The 22244-nt window shown below is 38.4% G+C and overlaps 2 protein-coding genes across 4 annotated transcripts; one reads left to right on the forward strand and one right to left on the reverse strand.

The window, feature by feature from the left end:
• The first annotated feature begins 1600 nt into the window (after positions 1 to 1600).
• On the forward strand, positions 1601 to 10524 carry LOC132613305 (uncharacterized). Its single transcript, XM_060327328.1, has 10 exons — positions 1601 to 1633; positions 2251 to 2336; positions 2450 to 2568; positions 2772 to 2887; positions 2957 to 3084; positions 3163 to 3249; positions 9347 to 9407; positions 9539 to 9579; positions 9657 to 9777; positions 10116 to 10524. The coding sequence occupies exons 1-10, from the start codon at positions 1601 to 1603 to the stop codon at positions 10173 to 10175; spliced, it is 852 nt and encodes a 283-aa protein (XP_060183311.1). The 3' UTR covers positions 10176 to 10524.
• A 524-nt stretch (positions 10525 to 11048) lies between these two features.
• Positions 11049 to 21992, reverse strand: LOC132612576 (U4/U6 small nuclear ribonucleoprotein PRP4-like protein). Of its 3 annotated transcripts, none has more exons than XM_060326657.1 (6): positions 21835 to 21992; positions 13159 to 14066; positions 12194 to 12647; positions 11892 to 12089; positions 11716 to 11797; positions 11049 to 11432 (listed from the first exon to the last, which is right to left on the reverse strand). In XM_060326657.1, exons 2-6 carry the CDS (start codon positions 14061 to 14063, stop codon positions 11338 to 11340), a joined length of 1734 nt encoding a protein of 577 aa, XP_060182640.1. In that variant the 5' UTR covers positions 14064 to 14066; positions 21835 to 21992; the 3' UTR covers positions 11049 to 11337. The 3 variants fall into 3 exon arrangements, with proteins under 3 accessions (XP_060182640.1, XP_060182642.1, XP_060182641.1); XM_060326659.1 differs by lacking the exon at positions 21835 to 21992 and adding an exon at positions 18386 to 20118; XM_060326658.1 differs by lacking the exon at positions 21835 to 21992 and adding an exon at positions 17289 to 17665.
• Between the last annotated feature and the right edge of the window lie 252 nt (positions 21993 to 22244).

Genomic DNA, 22244 nt, shown 5'->3' on the forward strand with positions numbered 1-22244 from the left:
GAATCAAGATTACCGAATTGGGTGTAGAATGTCATGATAACTCGTTTTAAAGTGAATACTAGTTATTTGTCAATCATGTTATATATAGTACTGCATTTTTTGACCGATTTATTTGAATTTAATTCGTATTACGTACCATTTCAATGCGCAATAGGACATGATTTGACAACACATCATGCACGCTAATTTCAGCTTTTTTATGACACATAAAGGACCGATTTGACAATACAATGCTGCATTTTTTGACCTTTTATTTGAATTTAATTCATATTACGCACCGATTTAATTCATTTTTTGACAATACAGTGTTTTAAAAGGCGGGGGCTAAGGCGGGGCGTTTTATGTATGCCTCGGCGAGGCGTAAGCCTCGAGGCACGGTAAGTTCCATAGACATTTAATTTTTAGTGTTTCATGAAATAATATAATTATAATAGATATTTTAAAATAGGTAATTACATTTAAAAAATTGTAAATAAATGAAATCTCTCTCTCTCTCTCTCTCTCTTTTTATATATATATATATATATATATATATATCTGTGTGTGCGTGCGCACGCTTGATTCTCACAAAAAACTAATCAAAGCAATCCATTATATGCCACTTACAACTTATAAATATATGTAACAGAATTGTACAAGGATAAACAATACAATGAAATAAAAGCTATTATGAAATGCAAATCAATTCTAACATCTTAACTTGCAAATAATGAAAAAATCACAATTTCTTAAAACAATCTTACTTTCATACTATTCATTTTATCTCCCTCTAAGCAAATAATCAATAAACTTTATCAGTATTATAATTAAAACGTAACTCCTTCATGAATAAAAATAAAATTACTTTCAAATAGCGAAATAATAAATATGACAATTTTGATATATAGGACAAAAGATTAATGACAAGTGAAAACGTACCATTCAACTATGTATTTTAAAAGAAATATTAAGTGATATATACCCTCACGATGTTCTCAAGTAGTAAATATGCAATACTACGAATTGTTATTTGAGTTAAACTCAATATTCTTATTTCTATAGATGAAAACTATTAAGTATTATTCGTTTGTTAAAGAATTATGAGGGTCAACGATTTTAATTAAGGAATGTTACATATAATTTGTGTAAGAACTATTAGGCAAGCCCCGAGCGTTGGGCGTTAGGCGTGTTTAGGACGTACAATCGGGCGTTTAAGGCGTAAGCCTCACAGGAACTATGTCACCAAAAAATGGACAAAAGGAGTAGCAATCAACTACTATACAACAGTCTCAAACAAGTTGAGGTCGGCTATATGAATCCTCATTGGCGGTTATGTTTATTGACTTTAAATAATTTTTTTATTTCAATGTTTTCCCACCTCACCCGATCAGGAGGATGTGTTCCCACTTACCCTCCAGCGTGACTCGAACATCCTACCGGTTGATGGTAGAGGTGCTCAACCACTTGAGCTAACCTCACTTGAAAGTATTATAGTTGTAAGATTAAGGAGAACAGACTTTTCACTAGTTACTGTGTTCCAAGTAGCTGGTATTTTGCTTCTTTTTTTTTTTTTTTTGGGAACAATACTAAAAATTGGGAATTCAGAAGCCTTTGAGCATTGATGGCTACTATGGGCAGTCAATTGGGCAACTGGGTTATTATATCATGCATCGTTACTCACGTACCCAAAGCCATTTATCGCCCATTGACCTTTCTGTGATGGTGTCACTTGACATCTTAAAATTGACTTTTATCGAATTTTTTGCATAATCAAAGAGAATGCTACCAACCAAATCACACCGTACAAGTACTATCCTGAAGAAACATACTCTTCTGACTTTCCGAATATATAACTATGAACAGAACAAACCAAAAAACTTTCATGTGCTTGTGCATTGTAGTACTCCATGAAGTCATTTACCTGTTTCCTTGTTGGTGTAAGGAACGTTTATGCATTGAAGAACTCCATGCATGAAAATTAAGAATGATAGTGAATGAAAAATGACCTGCAGAGTAGAGGGGGAGAAAAGTAGTGAAAAAGAGGGGTGTGTGGGAGGATCCTCAACATTTTTTACATATGCTTGTTCATATGTCGAATTGTGGAATAGTCACATTAAAAGTGTTACTCCAGCTGTTTCTTTTCCATTGTCAAAAAAAGCATGTGGAATAGTCATATTAGAAGTGTTGCTCCCATTAATAGTAGTTAGCTGCACCTTTTTTTTCCCCCTTATAAAAAATTGTTGCACTAGTTGTTGACTTTGAATTTGGCAGTGGCTTGTTGATTACAATGCTGCATTATCTTCAATCTGCTTCATGTTGCTGCTTGGGTTTGTGGATGATGTCCTTGATGTACCTTGGTGAGTGTAAGCATTTCTATCATATCCAAAAGATTTTTTTCTGATGCAACTGGGATGTTTAGTAAAAAAAATCAGCTGAGGTTCTTATGAAGTTCGTGTAATTTTTGAAATAGGAAACTGCTATTGCCCTCCATTGCAGCTCTTCCATTGTTGATGGCATATGCTGGGCATACAACTATTATTATACCAAAGCCCCTTGTATTATATGTTGGATTAGAGATCTTGGATCTAGGTAAGCAGCCTATGATTTCTTCCTGCTTCTATAGGAAGTCCTTTAGTTGGAGTTCGCTAGATTGATGTACTTGAATGTTTAAAGTGCACCATTTAACATGCTTAAAGTCGTTTTGTATATGGATATAATATTTTAGCATTTCATACTTAATTCTTTCCCTTTGTTGACTTTGGTTCGGTTCTTCATTTTCTCTGGGTTAACAGGATGTATCTACAAATTATATATGTGGCTATTGGCAATATTTTGCACAAATTCTATCAATATCCATGCTGGTATCAATGGCCTTGAAGTTGGGCAGACAGTCGTTATTGCAGCTGCTGTAAGCTAGAACAGTTCTCTAGGTATCCCTTTGATGATTGAATGTCATCTAACTCTACAGTAATTACAGATTTTGATACACAACATCATGCAAATTGGAGCATCTGCTGATCCTGAATACAAACAAGCCCATGCTTTTTCTATTTACCTTGTTCAGCCAATGCTTGCTACTTCCTTGGCATTACTTTCATACAACTGGTAAAATTTCATTTTGGGATATCCTCAAAGTTCTCCTTCAGCAATATGTCTTACTTACTCTCTCTGCGGTCATTGTAGGTATCCTTCCTCAGTTTTTGTTGGTGATACCTTTACATATTTTGCTGGAATGACCATGGCAGTGACTGGAATCTTGGGTCACTTTAGGTACATCTTCCTACCCGTTTCTTGCCATTAAGTTCAGTGGTGCTTCTGCTAGTATTTTTGTTGAACCGTTTGATTGCTTCCGTTTTTTTAATTTTTTAGGGAATAAAAGGTTATGCATTTCAGTTTTACTTTGTGTCATAGTGATTCCAAGGGTGAATGGAGCACCCTGTTTGGCTGATGACAAAGAAACAAAAAGTGACTGGACTATTGTGTGAACAACAGAGTATTGTCTTTATCAGGAAAAAAATGACTAGACTATTGTGTCAACGGAAAAGTGGCACCAAGGGATTGACATGTTAAACAAACAAAAGTTCATTCTAAAAAGAACAATTTATTCTAAAAATAAAGTGGCACCAATGCAGTGCCAGTCCTGTTCATGATAGACTTACAAGCCTATACCAGGGAAACCTACCCATTTTTTCAAAAAAGGAAAAAATGTGAAGGGTCTTTGAACTCACTAATACATCAAGAACCAGGTATCAAAGAGGTGAATCCAATTACTTCTCCTCTAAAATGCTTGTTATTCATCCCTGTTCAGATCCAAAAATATCGACTTGGCTGAGTTAAGGATCTCATTTAACAGTTGATGGAAAATTTCTTAGCCACTAAAGAGATGGGGCTAATAGAAACAACTGAAGTGACAGAGAGGGTTGATTATGAAGGGACGAGCAATTTGTCATTGCAGAATGAGGGAAAGAAAATGAATTTCATCTACCTCTTACTATGAGGTAGATGACCCACTTAATCGGAAAACCTATAATGTATGTAAGATTTAATATCCTTGCAAGCGGGAGAAGGAGAAGAAGACGTAGGGCTTGGAATTTGGTTCCACTTGCATTAATGCAGGTTGTTTGGAGAGAGAGAGAGAAATATGAGAGGTTTTGAGGGAATAGAATCGAGTTTTTGTCAATTGAGGAGTAGCCTCCGATCCCTTATTTTCTTTCGGTGCACCCATAGAGTTCCTTGTTGTATAGAAGGTTGGTTGGAGTTTGTAGAGAATCATATTTTATAGATTCTTTACCTTTTGGTATACTTGTAAGGGCCAGATTTTTGGTCGTGTTTGTGATGAAAATACTTTGATCCACAAAAAAAAAAAGCGTACCCTGCCCCAAGGTTTTTGCTCAATGGCAAAGGTAGTACAACCGGGGATGTGTTGTGGGCGCATGTCACAAGTTCGAATCCTGCTCTGAACCAAATCTAGTACTCATTTAAGTGGAGAAGGATAAGAGGTGGATCCAAGATTTGAGCCTTATGGGTTCAAGTTCAGGATCTGCCACGGTTCATTTGATTTTACTGGGTTTGAAATCTATTATTTGTACTTGATTGGTGAGCATACACAAGGTATGAGCCAAAGCTATTGGGTTTAAATGAACACATAAGTCATAACACGTGCTTTACATCTGCCCCCAGAAAAGCACAAACGTGGACCTACTATCCACCAAGCTTTCAAGTTGGAAACAATGAATTTCTCAATTATCAAATATATATGTGTGTGTTTGTGTAAACATGCATGCATGAATACGCACGTACACACATATATACCGTACTTTTTTGGAAAAAATATGGTGAGAGTACAGTCTGGATTTTGCTCAGCCTTGTCCTTCTGAACTTAAAAAGGGATATGGAACATCTAGTTGTTCTTTTCTGGTCTTTAGCTAATCTGGACTTTCTTCTCTTTGTGTTTTCCCCATTATTTGTCTTTTCTTTTGAACTCTTGAGAAGGGTGTATTAGAGGTGATGCTTTTCTTTTCTCATTTACGCCTAGGTCCCCAAAATACTTTTCCGTTGAGCACCAGATAACACACAGGATTCCTGCACATGCTACAGATGTGATCCTTCTTCCATTTTGCATGGCGCACATGATACGTTGTACTATTGAGAAAACTGTGAACACTAATTTTGCATGTTGGTTTTATAGGGAATATGTGGATTGTCAATTGAAGTGACAACTCAATATATTTGATGTATTGAATTGTTAATTGGAAAGAAATCTTAAAAATTGTCAAAATCATAAAATGGTATAATAGTTGAAATATATCTAATGTATTGAGATCTATGTTGTACCAATCAAGAATTTTATTTGGCAGCTGACTCTCTCTCTAAGAAAAGAAAACTAACGGTCTTCTCCCCACCCCTATCCCCCAACTCCGGCCACCCCCAACTCCGGCCACCACAAACTACGGCCAGCAACCTCCCTGTGCCCCCCCAAGTAAGTTTTCTCTTTCTCTCTCCTAGGGTTTGTGACAGCCCTATACCCACCCCCACTCCTCTTCTTCTTCTATCTTCCTTTTCTTCTTTTCTCTTCTCTCCTCTCCTTCTCTCTGGTCCGACAAATTCAAGCTCCCCGGTGTGAACAGTGTTTTCCGGCGTGAACAGTGTTTTCCGTCATGAACAGTGATTTCCGGCGTGAACAGGTTCTAGCTAACTGGAGTTGGTACCTCCGGTTTTTTTTAATTTTATTTTTAAGTCTCTGTATTTTAGCCTTGCTGCTAATTTGCATTCTTGCATTACTTGTTTCGTTCTTGTCGTAGTAGTTACACTTTCATCTAGATTAGCACTTACTTGTGTTTTAGTATTGATTACTGTCTGGTCGAGTAGTTTATATTTGCTTTACTGGCTTTGGTAGACGATGGTGGACTAGGGTCATGTTCTCGGATAGGGGTGAGGGTTAGAGGGGGTAGGTGGGTTAAGGGAGTCTCTAGTCTGCGAGTAGGGTCTTGGAATATTAGGACTCTAACGGGGAAGTCCATCGAACTAGTTAAGATTCTTAAGAAGAGGAGGATCAATATAGCTTGTGTCCAGGAGACTAAATGGGTAGGATCCAAGGCTCAAGATGTGGATGAGTATAAGTTATGGTTCTCAGGTAAGTCGAGGGATAGGAATGGGGTAGGCATTTTAGTAGATAATGACTTACGAGAACAGGTGGTAGGGGTTAAGAGAGTCAGCGATAGGTTGATGACGATTAAGCTGGTTGTTAGAGGGTCTATTTTGCACATTATTAGTGCTTACGCGCCGCAAGCGGGCTTGGGCGAGGAGGAGAAAAGACATTTTTGGGAGGATTTGGACGAGATGATGGGAAGTATACCGTCCACTGAGAAGCTATTCATCAGAGGAGATTTCAATGGGCACACTGGGTCAATTTCAGGGGGATATGACGATGTGCATGGAGGTTGTGGTTTCGGGGACAGGAATGGAGGAGGAGTTGCACTATTGGATTTTGCAAAAGCCTTTGGCTGATGGTGGCCAATTCGAGTTTCCCGAAGAAGGAGGAGCACTTGATAACCTTTCGTAGTTCGGTGGCTAAGACGCAGATAGACTTTTTACTCCTTAGGAAGGATGATAAAAGTCTTTGTAAAGACTGCAAGGTGATCCCGAGTGAGAATTTAACGACCCAGCATAAGCTCTTGGTGATGGATTTGGAAATCAAGATGAAGAAGAGAAAGAGGGTCGTGGATAACACGCCTAGGATCAAATGGGGGAGTTTGACCATGACGGGTGCGCTGGAGATGGGGGAGAAGCTGAGATCTATGGGAGCCTGGGAGAGTAGTGGGGAGGCGACCAATATGTGGGATAGGACGGCCAGTTGCATTAGGGAAGTAGCTAGAAAGGTGCTGGGGGTCTCGAAGGGTAGCCGTGGTCGGCACCGAGGGGACTGGTGGTGGAATGGAGGAGTTCAAGAGAAGGTGGAAGCAAAAAAGGTGGCGTATGCGAAGTTGGTAGACAGCAAGGATGATGAAGAGAGGCGAACGAATAGGGGATTGTACAAGATGGCGAGGAGGGAGGCAAAGTTAGCGGTTACGGCGGCAAAGACAGCAGCTTTTGAACGCCTGTATGCAGAACTAGAGGACAAAGGCGGGGATAAGAAGTTGTACAGACTAGCCAAGGCAAGGGAGAGGAAGGCGCGTGACTTGGATCAGGTGAAGTGCATCAAGGACGAGGATGGTAGGGTACTAGTGGAGGACACTCGCATTAGACGGAGATGGCAGTCATACTTCCACAAACTCTTAAACGATAAAGGGGACAGAGATATTGTGTTGGGAGATTTGGAGTGCTCCGAAAGGTGTCGTGATTTTGGATATTGTAGGAATATAAAGGTTGAAGAAGTTAAGGGTGTTGTTCGTAGGATGAGTAGGGGAAGAGCGACCGGGCCCGATGAGATTCCGGGGGAATTTTGGAAGACTGCAGGCAGGGCAGGTTTAGAATGGTTGACTCGACTCTTTAATGTCATCTTTAAGACGACTAAGATGCCCGAAGAGTGGCGATGCAGTACAATGATTCCATTGTACAAGAACAAGGGCGACATTCAAAGTTGCAACAATTACAGAGGGATCAAGCTGCTAAGCCACACTATGAAAGTGTGGGAATGGGTGGTGGAGATGAGGGTGAGGAGAGGCATGTCTATCTCAGAGAACCAGTTCGGATTCATGCCGGGGCGCTATTCATCTTGTACGGAGACTGGTGGAACAATATAGGGAGAGGAAGAGGGACTTGCATATGGTATTCATCGACCTAGAAAAGGCATACGACAAAGTGCCGAGAGAGGTGCTATGGAGATGCTTGGAGGCTAAAGGTGTACCTGTAGCGTACATTAGGGCGATTAAGGACATGTATGATGGGGCCAAAACCAAGGTAAGGACTTTGGGAGGAGACTCAGAGTACTTCCCAGTGGTGATGGGGCTGCATCAGGGATCAGCTCTTAGCCCATTTTTATTCTCCTTGGTGATCGATGGATTGACGCGGCAGATTCAAGGTGAGGTGCCATGGTGTATGTTATTTGCGGATGACATAGTCCTGATTGACGAGTCTCGCAGCGGGGTTAACACTTAGTTGGAGGTTTGGAGACAAACTCTGGAGTCCAAAGGGTTCAAGTTGAGTAGGAACAAGACAGAGTACTTGGAGTGCAAGTTCAGTGATATAGTACATGAGGCTGACGTGGAAGTGGAGCTTGACACCCAGGTCATACAGAAGAAAGATAGTTTCAAGTATTTTGGGTCTATTATACAAGGAAATGGGGAGATTGATGATGACGTCACACATCGTATTGGTGCGGGATGGATGAAATGGAGGCTTGCCTCCGGAGTGTTGTGTGACAAGAAGGTGCCACCGAAACTCAAAGGCAAGTTCTATAAAGTGGTGGTTAGACCAGCTATGTTGTATGGGGCGGAGTGTTGACCAGTCAAGAAATCTCATGTTCAGAAGATGAAAGTGGCGGAAATGAGAATGCTGCGGTGGATGTGTGGGCACACTAGGAGTGATAGGATTAGGAATGAAGTCATCCGAGACAAGGTGGGAATAGCCTCAGTGGAAGACAAGATGCGGGAAGCGAGGCTGAGATGGTTTGGGCATGTGATGCGGAGAGCTGAAAATGCCCCAGTGCGGAGGTGCGAGAGGTTGGCCAGCGACGCTTTCAGAAGAGGTAGAGGTAGGCCGAAGAAGTATTGGGGGGAAGTGATTAGACAGGACATGGCGCATTTCCTGCTTACGGAGGACATGACCTTAGATAGGAGGGTATGGAGGAATCATATTAGGGTAGAAGGATAGTGGGTAGTCGCGTTTATCCTCCCTTAAGAGTAGTTATGTTGTTCTATAGTTTCTTGTATCTTGATTTCTGCGAGTATCTGTTGGTTTCGAATGATTTATTTACTTCCATTGTTTCATTTTCATAGTTATCTATAGCAGTTGATACTCCTTTTACCATGACTTTCTTGTTTTGTTATTTCTTGTTTTCATATTGTTTTCGATACGCTTGATCATATCTAACCTTTTGTCTTTTCCTCTCTTTTTCTCCTCTCTTGAGCCGAGGGTCTTTCGGAAACAGCCGCCCTACCTTTCAAGGTGGGGGTTAGGTCTGCGTACACTCTACCCTCCCCAGACCCCACATAGTGGATTATACTGGGCTTGTTGTTGTTGTTGTTGTTGGTGTTGTTGTATTGAGATCTATCAAATTACCTAAAGCATCATATTAACTGTGTCATATCGAGCATCACCGTTGTATGTACAAATGACTTTTAGTTTCTATACTTGTAAAGATATTTGTTTAAATTTCTTCCTCTGAAACTTCAAACTAATGCGTCTAGTTTTGTCTATTTCCTTCCAGTGAAACACTGCTTATATTCTTTTTGTCGCAAGTTCTGAACTTCCTACTATCACTACCTCAGGTTATCTCTCTCTCTCCCCCCGTCTTGGTTTGCAGCTCATCTTGCAGAACAAACAAGAACAATAAGTGATATTTGTGTGAATTAAATTTGGATCTCTACTGACTCTTTTAACTGCATCGAAATTCTTTCAGCTTGCCGGTATTATACCATGTCCAAGGCATCGACTCCCTAAGTAAGTTCTCTAATTGCAGCGGCTCAAGTTTTGGAATTTCTGTTGTGTCTGAACTAACTAATCTTTGATCCTTTCAGGTTTGATCCTAAGACTGGCTTATTGACTGGAACAAATGATGGGACACTAGTGAACCTTTTCTTAAGGCAATTTGGCAGAATGTCAGAACAGTCCCTTTGTGTTGTGCTACTAGTCTTCCAGGTAAATATCTTTTTCTTTATCTTTTTCCTTTTTTTCCATTTAAATCAGCCGGGTAATCTAGTCTGCAGTGACCTGTTACCTTAAACGATTGGTCTTAAAATCACAAAAATGGTGATATACTCCCAGAGTCCCAGTTAGTCAACGTAGTTATGCTACTAATAGTTCTGATCATGCCATTCTCAATCATTGAGCTTGTGAACTGCGTCTGTTTCCCTCCGTTGTTTGACTAACCATGTAGCATTTTTGCTGTTCATATGCATAACTATGCACACGATCTCATCCGATATGTTCTTATACATAGAAGGATTGTCAAGAATAACAAAATGTTTGTGTTACAGGCCATTTGCTGCGGCTTCTGTTTTCTGCTAAGGTGGCTCCTTACGAGTTGGTACAAATGAAGCTGTGACACTAGAGATGCTATTTCAATTGGACGAACACCCATCGAAACAAGATTACTTAACCCTGCAGCATGAAGAGGTCTTTATTTTATGAAGAAACAACGATGCCATATTTCGAAGGAAGTGATAGCCATATACATTCATGCATCGTAGTTGAAGTAAACCAATGTTGTTGGATCTTGTAACCTATACTGATTCCCTAGGAGAATTTTGTTAGGAACCGTGTTGGCACGAATTATGCTTAGTTTTCGTTGTCAGATATTGATGTTGCAAAACACATTTATACAGATCTTTGCGTAATTTGATTATTTTGAACACTTGGTAACATCTTTTAAAATCAGTAGCTTGAAATTTTTAAATTCTCTTTTTTCAAGTCCCAAGACTTGTTAGATAACTGAATTGTTTAATCCGGTATCAATTGCTCATGAAGAATGCCCTTTTCTCACAAATTTACCCGTTTGCCCATGAGTATTATTCACCTTTATCTGGAATAATTTTTCACTTTATTTCAAATTCAGTATTTGGTTATAAATCTTCCAAATCCAAAATTTGGGAAAGTGCTCCAAATTTATTTTCCAACTTCATCTTTGTAAATTCCAAATAAAGTGTTCTATTATCTTCTTTGCAAAAGTTATGACCAAACATAACTCGTCTTCAACTCCAACTTCATAAATTCCAAATAAAAGTGAATTTTTTCTAGAATCTATAGCCCAACGCCTACTAAGTACGTACATAATTGTGACAATTATAAAAGATTAGAAGCAGAAATCACTCGTGATACATCCCGTTTAAGCAAAGTTTCTACAATCATTGTAAGTTTGTAACTATTGATTTACAATGATATATAGTTATATACACACAATGCATCCAACGAAAAAGAAAAGTACTGGTTTTATCAACAATATTTCAGATATGGATTTGTTTAAGAATTAAAATACCTTTTGGCATCTCAAGTTTCTGATTAGCTTATAAAATACATTAGGAAAAGAAAAAAAAAAATGTGTCACTACTTCATGGATTGAAGGCGGCCTTAAGGAATACAGAATGAGCAAAGGGCCTTGTGCTTCAATTTTCCACAGGGATTCTTAACAACAATTTAACATATTCAACTCTCTTCCTGATAATCCCAGAAAATGGTACTCCTACAAACTTATGTAAAAATCTAGTCAATGTCCATTTTCTCATCCTTCTGGATGTTTTTGCTTGACCACAGCTTGATTGTTCGATCGTACGACACGGTAGTGATGAACTGTCCATCTGCACCAAATAAAAGTAAAATAGACAAATAAGCATATGTGAAATTTGAAACAAAGGTGGATAGCATGGAATAAGCCGTCACGAAAAATATTAGCCTTTGCACCCCCAGAAATCACAAGCAATGAAATTAATTCTCCTATCTAGGCCAGAAAACTAGAAAAATGTCATCATCATAAGTTCTTGAACTCATTCTTTTTTTGACGAGGTAAAAGTTTAAAACTAAATGTCATCATCATAAGTTATTGAACTCTGAACTCATTCATTGAAATTAAATGGAACTTACCTGACGCAACATCCAATGACATGATCTTTGCTTCATGTCCAGATAGTGTCTTTACAGGCTTGAAATCCCTTGATGACCACACCTGAAATATAAGTTTAAGATTGAAAAACATAAATACAAGTTATGAAAAATATCCACAAAGTAGCACAAACATAAAAAGACTTAAGTTGTTATACCTTGGCAGTCATATCATAGGAAGCTGTAGCCAAAAAGTATCCCTCCTGAGGCTCAAACTTAACTTGAGAAATAAGACTGGAGTGAGCAGGTATGATGTACGAAGATTTTCTCTGCCTTAAGTCCCAGATACGACAGGTATTATCTTCACCGCCACTAGCCAAATGATAACCATTGGGAGAAAAACTGACACCAAGAACCTGGAACCAATAAATAAAATAAGTAGCAGAATTCATATTTTGTCTTCTCATAATCCCTAAAGCATACAAAGGAAAAGGACGTCACATATCAAAGAAAGACTAACCGGTTTAACATGACCTTCTAGAGCAAGGATACTTCGCCCAGTCCTTAAGTCCCACACTCGAACAAGTGCATCCAACCCGCATGACGCCACTAATGAACCGTCATGGTGAAAAGACAATCCATAAACACTCCTACTGTGACCTTCTTGCAAAAGCAACTCTTCACCACTCTCTACATCCCATAATCTCCAAGTTTTGTCAAAGCTAGCTGTGCCCAAGTACTTTCCAGAAGGATGAAAAGCAATCCGAGCTAGACGGTCCAAATGTCCCTCAAACGTTCTGAGGTGAGAACCTTCTGAGTTCCATAACCTAGCGGTCTTGTCAGCAGATGCAGTAGCTAAATGATTGCTTGTCGGAGAGAACACAACATCAGTAGCTCGTTCAGTGTGACCTTTTAGGGTGGAAAGCTTTTGCACTTGAGGCATACTCCATATCTTTGCTATACCACTCATAGAACTGCATACCGGAGAAAAGGGGGTAAAAATGGTGTTGCTTGAATCCATACTCGCAAGTCATAACTGTTAAAAGACTCTCTAATAAAAGCATGACAACTGTTTTCATACGGGAACATAAATCCCACTTCCAGTTCATCTGGTATGATAGTGAAGCAATCAAAGAGAACATCTAACTGTTAGATTTAATATGGGACTCAACAACTACGTCTCAGTCCCAAACAAGTTGAGTTCAACTATATGAATCCTCAGTAACCATGTTTTCCATAAGATTTAATATGGGAATCGCTGGCCAAAAAAAGCAGCAAATGCTAGTATATTCCACTCATATGAGCTAGTAAAGGTGAAAAACAGACCGAGGAACACGAACAGGGTTTTAGGTATATGAACCTATACTGAAAGCCAGCACTTACCCAACTAATAACAGTTCATCTATCCCACCTGCAAAGCCCCCACCCCTAAAAAGAACAAGAAAAGAATGAGGAAAAGCAAGACAGACAGGCACAGAGGATTACCAGGTTGCAAGCATCTTTCCGTCGTGTGAAAGCGAACATCCGAAAAGAGGTCGATCATCTCCAATTTCACTACAATCAAGGGCCAAGCTCCCTGCTTGCTTCAAAGCCCAATCAACCTCGGCATCCACATCTTCATCTGGATCATCCCTTTTCCTCCTTGCACGATGAAGACGTAAAGCTGACTTAACTAAAGAATACTTTGCGATTTCTACCCTAGCATCTAACAGTGCTTTTGATCCTTCTGTGTAAAAAGGGTACTGAATATCCTCCTCCTCTGCGGGTGCAGCAGAAGCTGCAGCTTCTTCATCCTCATGAGCTTTCATCAGCTTTTCCAGCTGGCCTTCTGCATCAAGCTTTGCCATAAGCATCCGCAGACGGTCCCTTCTTTCCATCTCCCTTTCTCCAAAGAGAGTTATCGGTTCACCAAGCCTTCGAAGGCGGGCCCGAACGGCCATATCATTTGTAGGGACTGCCAGTGCAGCAGCACGCCTCTTCATCAGAAGTTCTTGCAAGGCTTTTTCCTGCCTCTCTCTGGCTAGTTTGCTCTCTGCGGATATCTCATATTCTTGAGCTGAGTCTGCAGTGCCACGATCAGATCCCATTTCTTCAAGGTCAGAATCTGAATCGCTTGCTCGAACTTCTCCATTCTGTGCTACCGGAGGCCTAAGGACAGGTGGCCGAACAGGCAACGGAGCTAATGGGGGAGGAATAGGGGTAGGGACTACAGGCCTTGAAGCAATTGCAGGCACACCAGGGGGAAGGTTAACAGTTGGAACGCCCGGTGGAGCGACAGGTTGAACTGGTGTAAGATTAATTGCTCCTATAGTATTAACCACAGTCGAACTATCACCAACAACAGTCGAAGGATCTGTAGTTGAAACAGGAATTTCATCCTCGGCATCCATACCCTGATCAAAGAGAAGTTCAAACAATGAACACATAAATTTAAGCAAACAGAACCATTCACTTCAGATATCAGTCAGCAATAACTATAAACCCTTTTTTGATCAAGTAAAAGCATAAAACTATAAAACCTACTTGCTGTCTGAGCAGTTTAAGAATTTATTTTGCTCAAATTATGCCTATCTATACTACTAATTTTCCAGAATATCTAGTTATGCCATTTATCTTTAATTTATGAAATTAAGCCCACAGATCAAATAAAGAATTCCCAACTCATCTCCTTCAAGTTTCAGCCTTGTTTTGTGAATTCAGCCAGATTTTGTTAACTAATCAGTCAAATGAACACGCGTGCATATTAAAAGGAAAAATGATGCTCAATGCTCAATCAACTGTAGGAAGCGGATGAAACAAGCTAAAAATTGCACCAAAAGAGTACATGACAAAGATACACAAAAAGAAGAGCGGGAAGGGGAGCACAGCAGCCTAAATTTTCAAGAGGAATCAAAATTGAGGAAACCACTTAGACATATGCTTCAGCAGCTAAGTGGACTTTTTTTTTATCCGGAGGGAGTATTAGAAAAACCCTCTTCTTAGACATATGCTTCAGCGTATATGCAAATATATATGTTACCTCACTACAGTTTAAACTCAACAATATCTCATACTAACACTATTTCACCACAATAATCAGCAAAATACAATAGCAAAGCAAAAAAACAAAAATTCAACTCGAATATATACAATCTCAAGAAATAACTAGCTGTGTGACCGCATATTAGTCAAAATACACACACACACACAAAAAAAAAAAAAAAAAAAAAAAAAAAGAGGCCAATGGGACTTTTTTTTTATTTTGAAACTAGTAACTAAAAATGGCCAATGGGACTTTAAATTGGAATCGTACAAATTAGTTCTTACAATGGAAGTTGATAAACTAAATCAAACACAGAGACTTACAGTAAGTAGATGATACAACATTATACCTTTTGGGGGGGAAAGAATTATACATAATGTATCAACCTTGTACATAAGGGTATAATAGTCCCTAAAAGGTGTATAATACCTTTTAAAAACCTTTTTGAGCTTTGGATTGATCCAAAAACAACTTTTTTGTGCAACCTAGTGTAAAATAGTAGTGTATAAAAGGTGTTTATATACAAATATGGGCTAAATCTCAATAAAGACCTAGCTGTGTGACCTCACATTAGCTATAAATATACACAACATAAAAAAAACGGCGATAGGATTTTAAATCAAAAGCGAACTAATTACAAGTTTAGACTTACAGAGGTCGCCGGAATATGCTAAGTCGGTGTAGACTTGCCATTGGCAGTGGAGCTCCGGCAACGAGGGTTTATCAAAGTGGGGTTTAATGGGAAAGAGGGGTGAGGAGGTGGGGGTGGGGATAATAAGAACAATGTTAGCACAATATTAGGATTTGCTTTTGCTGATTATACAGTGTATTTTTATTTTAAGACTTGGTTTCTAAACCAAACAGACTCATAGTCATATTTTTCTGACTTTTTTTTTTCTTTTATGGTAAGTATTCCCTTAATAATAGTACTCCTTCTGTCCCATATTACTTGCTTATATTCTTAAAATTATATGTCCCAAATTATTAAATCTTTCTCATCTTAACATAGAGGTAAGAAACTAAAATATAATATATTTTTTTACGTTTTTATAACGGCGCGCAAAAGGAAAAGTGGACGGACGGAGTAATGTACTAATATTGTTCTTATTATCCCCACCCCTCTTTCCCATTAAACCCCACTTTGATAAACCCTCGTTGCCGGAGCTCCACCGCCAACGACAAGTCTACACCGACTTAGCATATTCCAGCGACCTCCGTAAGTCTAAACTTGTAATTAGTTCGCTTTTGATTTAAAATCCTATTGCCGTTTTTTTTTTTTGTGTGTGTGTATATTTATAGCTAATGTGACGTCACGGCTAGGTCTTTATTGAGATTTAGCCCATATTTGTCTATAAACACCTTTTAGACAGTACTATTATACACTAGGTTGCACAAAAATGTTGTTTTTGGATCAATCCATAGCTCAAAAAGGTTTTAAAAGGTATTATACACCTCTTTTTAGGGACTATTATACACTTATATACAAGGTTGATACATTATGTATAATGCTCCCCCCCCCCCCCCCCCCAAAGTATAATGTTGTATAATCTACTTGTTGTAAATCTCTCTGTTTGATTCTATTTATCAACTTCCATTGCTAGAACTAATTTGTACGATTCCGATTTAAAGTCCCATTGGCCATTTTTAGTTATTAGTTTCAAAAACAAAAAAAAAGTCCCATTGGCCTTTTTTTTTTTTGTGTGTGTGTGTATATTTTGAGCTAATATGCGGTGACACAGCTAATTATTTCTTGAGGCTGTATATCTTCGAATTGAATTTTTGTTTTTTGCTTTGCTATTGTATTTTGCTGATTATATAGTGTAATAATTTTGACCCTGTATACAGTGTAATATTTTGACAAATGAGGTCTAGATGGACCCCCTTGTGATACCCTACCTCCACTCATTCATCCTATATCACACCATCACAACAACTGGATTGTCACTCGTAAATAAACCATAAAATTCATCTTTTTAGCAGGGTTTATTGTGTCCCATAACACGAATTGCACAAAGAGATTCTAAGGCTTCAAAGATGAGGCACATAAGTTAAAGTAGCAAATTTTTACACGTCATCCGTAAATGAAGAACTTTATGATGACAAATTCCACTGTTCTAAGTACAAGCAGCATTATTTAGCATAATAAGATGGAGGGTATATATTTTATTTGTTAGAGCTGAAAATCCATTCAGAAAAAGACCAAGAAAGTTTCATCACCAAATGCATTAATACCCAGCAATGCAAAATCCAAGTTCAGCTAAAATCACAAACCCCAACACTTAATTCTCAATTCTTGGCTTTAAAAAAAAAAAAAAATATTCAGCAACAAATGTAAATGAAGTAAAAATAGCAACAACTACTACTACTACTCTCAATCCCAAACTTATTGTGGTCTCCCCATATGAAATCTCAATATTCATTTTGTTCCGTTTAGACCCCGTTTCATCATAGTACTAAAAAACAGGTTACATATTTCTTACAAACTCAACTGGAGTTTAAGTGGACCCTTCAAATCCGTAGTATAAGGAGAAACAGAAGTGCTAAAATCCAACGCAAAAAAGAAGTAAAGATTAAAGTAGAAGAGAACACATACCAGAAAGAGAGTTGAGTTCTAACAGAAGGCTTCAGGCAAAGAAACAGCGGCGAGGTTTTTGCGTTTGCTGGAGTTGGTGGAGGTTTTAAGAGTCCTCAAATTTGAAGACTAACCAATTTTAGTCCCTTCATTTCTACTTAGTAGGCTTTTGCCCGTGAAAATCAAATACTACTATTTTTCAGCCTTTTGGGGGGAGGGAAAAGGGTCAAATGACTAACTTTATTTTCCGCAAACTGAAGTAATCAAATATACCCACTGTTACTCAAAATACACAAATATAATATCAATTGATGAAAATTTCCAAATCAATTAAAATTATCCATTTAACTAAAAAAAAAGCACACATGCGCTTCACGTAGGCCCGACCCGACCAACAAAATTATTTATACCCCTCTACGCGACTCAGTTCTTGAGTCAAAAGTCAAGACAGAACCTCTCTTCAATTGTCATCTACGCTTCTATTCTTCACACTGCAAAGAAATTGGAATAAAAAACTCTTAAGGAAACGATTTCCCAATGGACTTTTCTGCTTGTAAAATGGACTTTCTTTTTAATTAAAAACGAGCTACTTTATGTTTTTTTTAATTCAAAGTGGACTATTTCAATTCATCGGAATTCAATTTTCACATGAACTTATAAGAGATCTAAACAAAGTCTATGAAACTGAGCCAAGCAATTCAACAAAATTGTCGAGCTTATGCAGAAAATGCAAGAATGTGTCCAACCACCAAATGATATAGTGTATGAACTTGCTAGCACGAACTTCATCAATAGAAGCTAAAAAAGGTCCATAAACACTAGCAGGCAGCAGCAGCAGCCATAAACAAGCAGTAGCAGCAAAACATGAAAACAAGGTACAATCACAAAACAAAACCAGTATCTTAAAGCATTAAACTTAAAACAAAATCAGTCCACAAACAAAACCAGCAACACAGTCCATAAACAAAACCAGTAGCTTAAACAAAATCAGTAGCTTAAACAAAACCAGTCCACAAACAAACAGCAAATCAGTAGTAGCATAAAAACACTAGTAGAGTACAGACGATTAAGAAGCCATATCCGAAAACTGAGAAATTATAAGGAGAAAATGAAATTACCTTAATTAAGAAATTAGGAAGTGAGGAAGAAAGTGAACTCCGACCGCCGCTAGTGCCTTAGTAAGCCTAGGTCGCCGAAAGTGATATTAGGTTTGTGAGGAGTCGGACAGAGGAGAGGAAGTGAGGAAATGAAGTTGGGGCTTAGGTTAGGTGAAATGAAATTAGGGTGGGTCTATAGGGATGGGCTTGGATAAATTAATTTGGGCCTGATAGAGTGGAGTGGACTGAGTGATCTGAGTTTTTTATGAAAAAATTGTATTCATGTGGTAAATCTTTGGTTTAACCGAAATACCGAAGAACCGGTGATCCGGAACCAAACATTAGATTTGTTAATAACCAAAAAAAAAAAAAAAAAAAGGAAACCGTACCTAAACACTGAAAAACCGAAACCAGAAACCGAATTAATTCGGTTCGGTCCGGTTTTTCGGTTTTCGGTGATTATGCCCACCCCTACTAACAACTATTAGATTTCTTTCTTGTAACTAGTATCTGTTACTGCCAACCTTCCAACAAACCTTTCAAATTCTGAGGCATCACCCAATTAATACCACTAAGATTTAGGAATAGCTCCCAACATTCTCCAGAAAATCTGCAATGGAGAAAAGGTGCTCAACTGTTTCCTGATCTTCTTGACACAGGAAGCATCTACTGCATAGGTCAAAACCTCTTTTCTGCAAGATATTTTGAGTTAAGCATGCTCCCCAAGTTGCGACCGACCCAAAACATGCTACTTTAACCGGAGCTTTTGTCTTCCATATCATCTTCCAAGGACAAGAATTATCCCACTGAACTAGCTGCTTTAGCATCATACTATAGCAATTCTTAACTGAAAATTTATTGTCTTCAATTGCCAGCCAAATCAGGATATCCACCTTACTCTGATCAATATAAAATGATCCCAATTGTTGAAGCAACTGACAAAATTCTTCTATCTGTCAATCATTCAAATTTCTCCGGAACCTTGGCTGTCAACCAGAGTTAGAATGAAATTCAGCAAAATTATCATCCTATTCTGTAGAGCAGTCAAACAGAGTCGCAAACTTATCTTTTAAACATTCATCACCGACCCACAAATCTGTCCAGAATCTTTTTTTTTTCTAATTTCCAACCTCCAGTCTAGTAAATTGACTGAAATTGTCCTAAAGTCTGCTTATGCTCTTCCATACTCCCCCATTAACAGTTCTCCATTTGTCCTTCTTCCCATAGATGGCATTAATAAGCTTTTTGAAAACTTCCTTACCTTCCATGCTATACCTCCACATTTATTCGAGTAGTAGACTTTTATTATGTAGCTTCAGATTTCTCACAGCCAAGCCACCCCCTTCTTGTCTTTAAGAATCACTGGCCATTCCACCAAATGAAATCTTCCTCTGCATTACCTTCCCATAGGAATTGACTTCTCAAAGAGTTCACTTTTTTCTCCACAGCAACTGGCATTGAGAATAGGGACATTAGATAGGTAGGCGTACCCTCCAATACACTGTTAACAAGAGTAAATCTGCTACCAAAAGATAGATATTGTTGCTTCCATGGAGAAAGTTTACTAGCACATCTATCAAGGACACCTTGCCAGATAGGCTGATCATTCCTTCTTGCCCCTAGTGGAAGCCCCAAATAAACAGTGGGGAACTTTTCCACCTTACATCCCAGGATGTCAGCTAGTTCCTCTATGCAATCATCTGCATTAATGCTGAAAATTCTGCTCTTTTCTAGATTAACTTCCAAACCCATAACTGCTTCAAAAATTAGTAAATGGACATTATTAACCTTACTACTAGTTCAAAAGACTTGGGAACTAATTGTCTGCAAAAGGAAGTATTATCTTGAGTTTCGTTGCCCTCTTTTTTTCTCTGTTATCTTCATTGAAATCGTTCTATTAATTACGATTTTTTTATTTATTTTTATTTTTAGAACAGTCAACATATCTATTATCAACAAAGAATATACACCAAAGGTGTACTTTCAGTAGTAACTACAAGTAGCAGTTAGAGAAAGCAAAACCTACCACCTATAGCCCTATAAACAATCTAGAATACTAGTTATATCCTCTGCCTCTTGGGGGAATTCATGAATACACCAAAAATAGAAAAACACTAGACAATTCATCTTCAATTTCTGGAAGGTGATACTTTTATCTTTAAAACATCTTTGATTCCTCTCTTGTCTTCAAATGTCAATACCTTCACATCTCTGAAAACTCTATGGCTACAGGACTCGGAGGAAAAAGTAAAAAGAAAATAAAAGCAACAAGAGAAGAAATAGAGGTCTTCACTTAAATCCTATGTTGTTCGAACTCTTCGAAAATGTTGTCGCGTGCGCCTCGGATCCTGCAAAAGTAGTGCAGTTTTGAAGGATCCGACACGGGTGCGTCAACATTTTTGAGAAGCCTGAGCAACATAGCTTAAATCCTATTTATCTCACTCCTCTCTGGTATCGACCCTTCTCTCCAAATAGTTGCACCCAAACAACTAACTAAACCATGACATGCTAGGTATAGGCCCTATTTCTATTTGACTTTCTTGCCCATCCTATCAGTAGCGAAGATAGAATTTCATACAAAATATAAAAAATTAAACATACGAAAAAGCCAAGGGAATTCAACGTCTACCATATATACATAAAAATTAATTTTGACCCTGTATATATAGTGTAATTTTTCGACAAATGGGGTCTAGATGGACCCCCTTGTGATACCCTATCCCCAACCATTCATCCTATATCACACCAACTGGATTGTCACTGGTAAATAAACCATAAAATTCATCTTTTTCAGCAGGGTTTATTGTGTCCCATAACACAAGAATTGCACAAAGAGATTCTAGAGCTTCAAAGATGAGGCACATAAGTTAAAGTAGCAAATTTTTACACGTCATCCGTAAATGAAGAACTTTATGATGACAAATTCCACTGTTCTAAGTACAAGCAGAGCATTATTTAGCATAATAAGATAGAGGGTCTTGGTCACTACCCAGTGTAATCCCACAATAGTGGGGTCTGGGGAGGGTAAGATGTACGCAGCCTTACCCCTACCTGGGTAGGGAGGCTGTTTCCGATTGACCCTCGGCAACCCTCCTCCTTTATCCGGGCTTGGGACCGGCAATGTGAGCGAGCTCACACAGGCGGAGTTCATAATAAGATAGAGGGTATATATTTTATTTGTTGAGCTGAAAATCCATTCAGAAAAAGACGAAGAAAGTTTCATCACCAAATGCAATAATACCTAGCGATGCAAAATCCAAGTTCAGCTAAAATCACAAACAAACCCCAACACTTAATTCTCAATTCTTGGCTTTCAAAAAAAAAAAAAATCAGCAACAAATGTAAATGAAGTAAAAATAAAAGCAATAACAACTACTAACACTACTACTATCCGTAGTCTAAGGAGAAGCAGAAGTGCTAAAATCCAATGCAAAAAAGAAGTAAAGATTAAAGTAGAAGAGAGCACATACCAGAAAGAGAGTTGAGTTCTAACACGGGGCTTACAGCGGCCAGGTTTTTGCTTTTGCTGGATGAAGAAAAAAATTAAAGGGAAAAACACATAATTAGGGCTTGTACGTAGAGACAGCTGCTTGTGCGTGGTGCTGTGAGCCCGTGACAGTGACGAAAAAAATAAAAATAAAGAAAACAAGACTTCTTTTTTTATTATTATTTTGGTAGGCGTTTGATCATAGAAACCAAAAAAGAAAATTCAGTTTTTTGGGAATTTTAGAGTTGGAGTTGGAGTTGGAGTTGTGTTTGACCATGATTTTTGAAATTATATTCTTTGTTCAAATGTAGTTATTTTGGTTGTGAAAAAAGTGGAATTTTTTTAAAACAACTTTTTCTCGTTTTTGGAATTCCGGAATACAACTTCAAGCTG

This window comes from Lycium barbarum, chromosome 10, assembly GCF_019175385.1.
Source record: "Lycium barbarum isolate Lr01 chromosome 10, ASM1917538v2, whole genome shotgun sequence".
NCBI classification, from domain to species: domain Eukaryota; kingdom Viridiplantae; phylum Streptophyta; class Magnoliopsida; order Solanales; family Solanaceae; genus Lycium; species Lycium barbarum.

What these genes read in the sequence shown, in the direction of transcription:
- LOC132612576 (XM_060326657.1), bottom strand. Translation starts at nt 14,063, where the DNA reads ATGGATGCCGAGGATGAAATTCCTGTTTCAACTACAGATCCTTCGACT. An exon ending in GGAAAGATGCTTGCAACCTG is followed by an intron (nt 12,648 to 13,158) that starts GTAATCCTCTGT and finishes TCCGGTATGCAG; the next exon opens with TTCTATGAGTGGTATAGCAA. An exon ending in TAGAAGGTCATGTTAAACCG is followed by an intron (nt 12,090 to 12,193) that starts GTTAGTCTTTCT and finishes TATTGGTTCCAG; the next exon opens with GTTCTTGGTGTCAGTTTTTC.
- LOC132613305 (XM_060327328.1), top strand. Translation starts at nt 1,601, where the DNA reads ATGGCTACTATGGGCAGTCAATTGGGCAACTGG. An exon ending in GCATTACTTTCATACAACTG is followed by an intron (nt 3,085 to 3,162) that starts GTAAAATTTCAT and finishes CGGTCATTGTAG; the next exon opens with GTATCCTTCCTCAGTTTTTG. An exon ending in TCCTACTATCACTACCTCAG is followed by an intron (nt 9,408 to 9,538) that starts GTTATCTCTCTC and finishes AAATTCTTTCAG; the next exon opens with CTTGCCGGTATTATACCATG.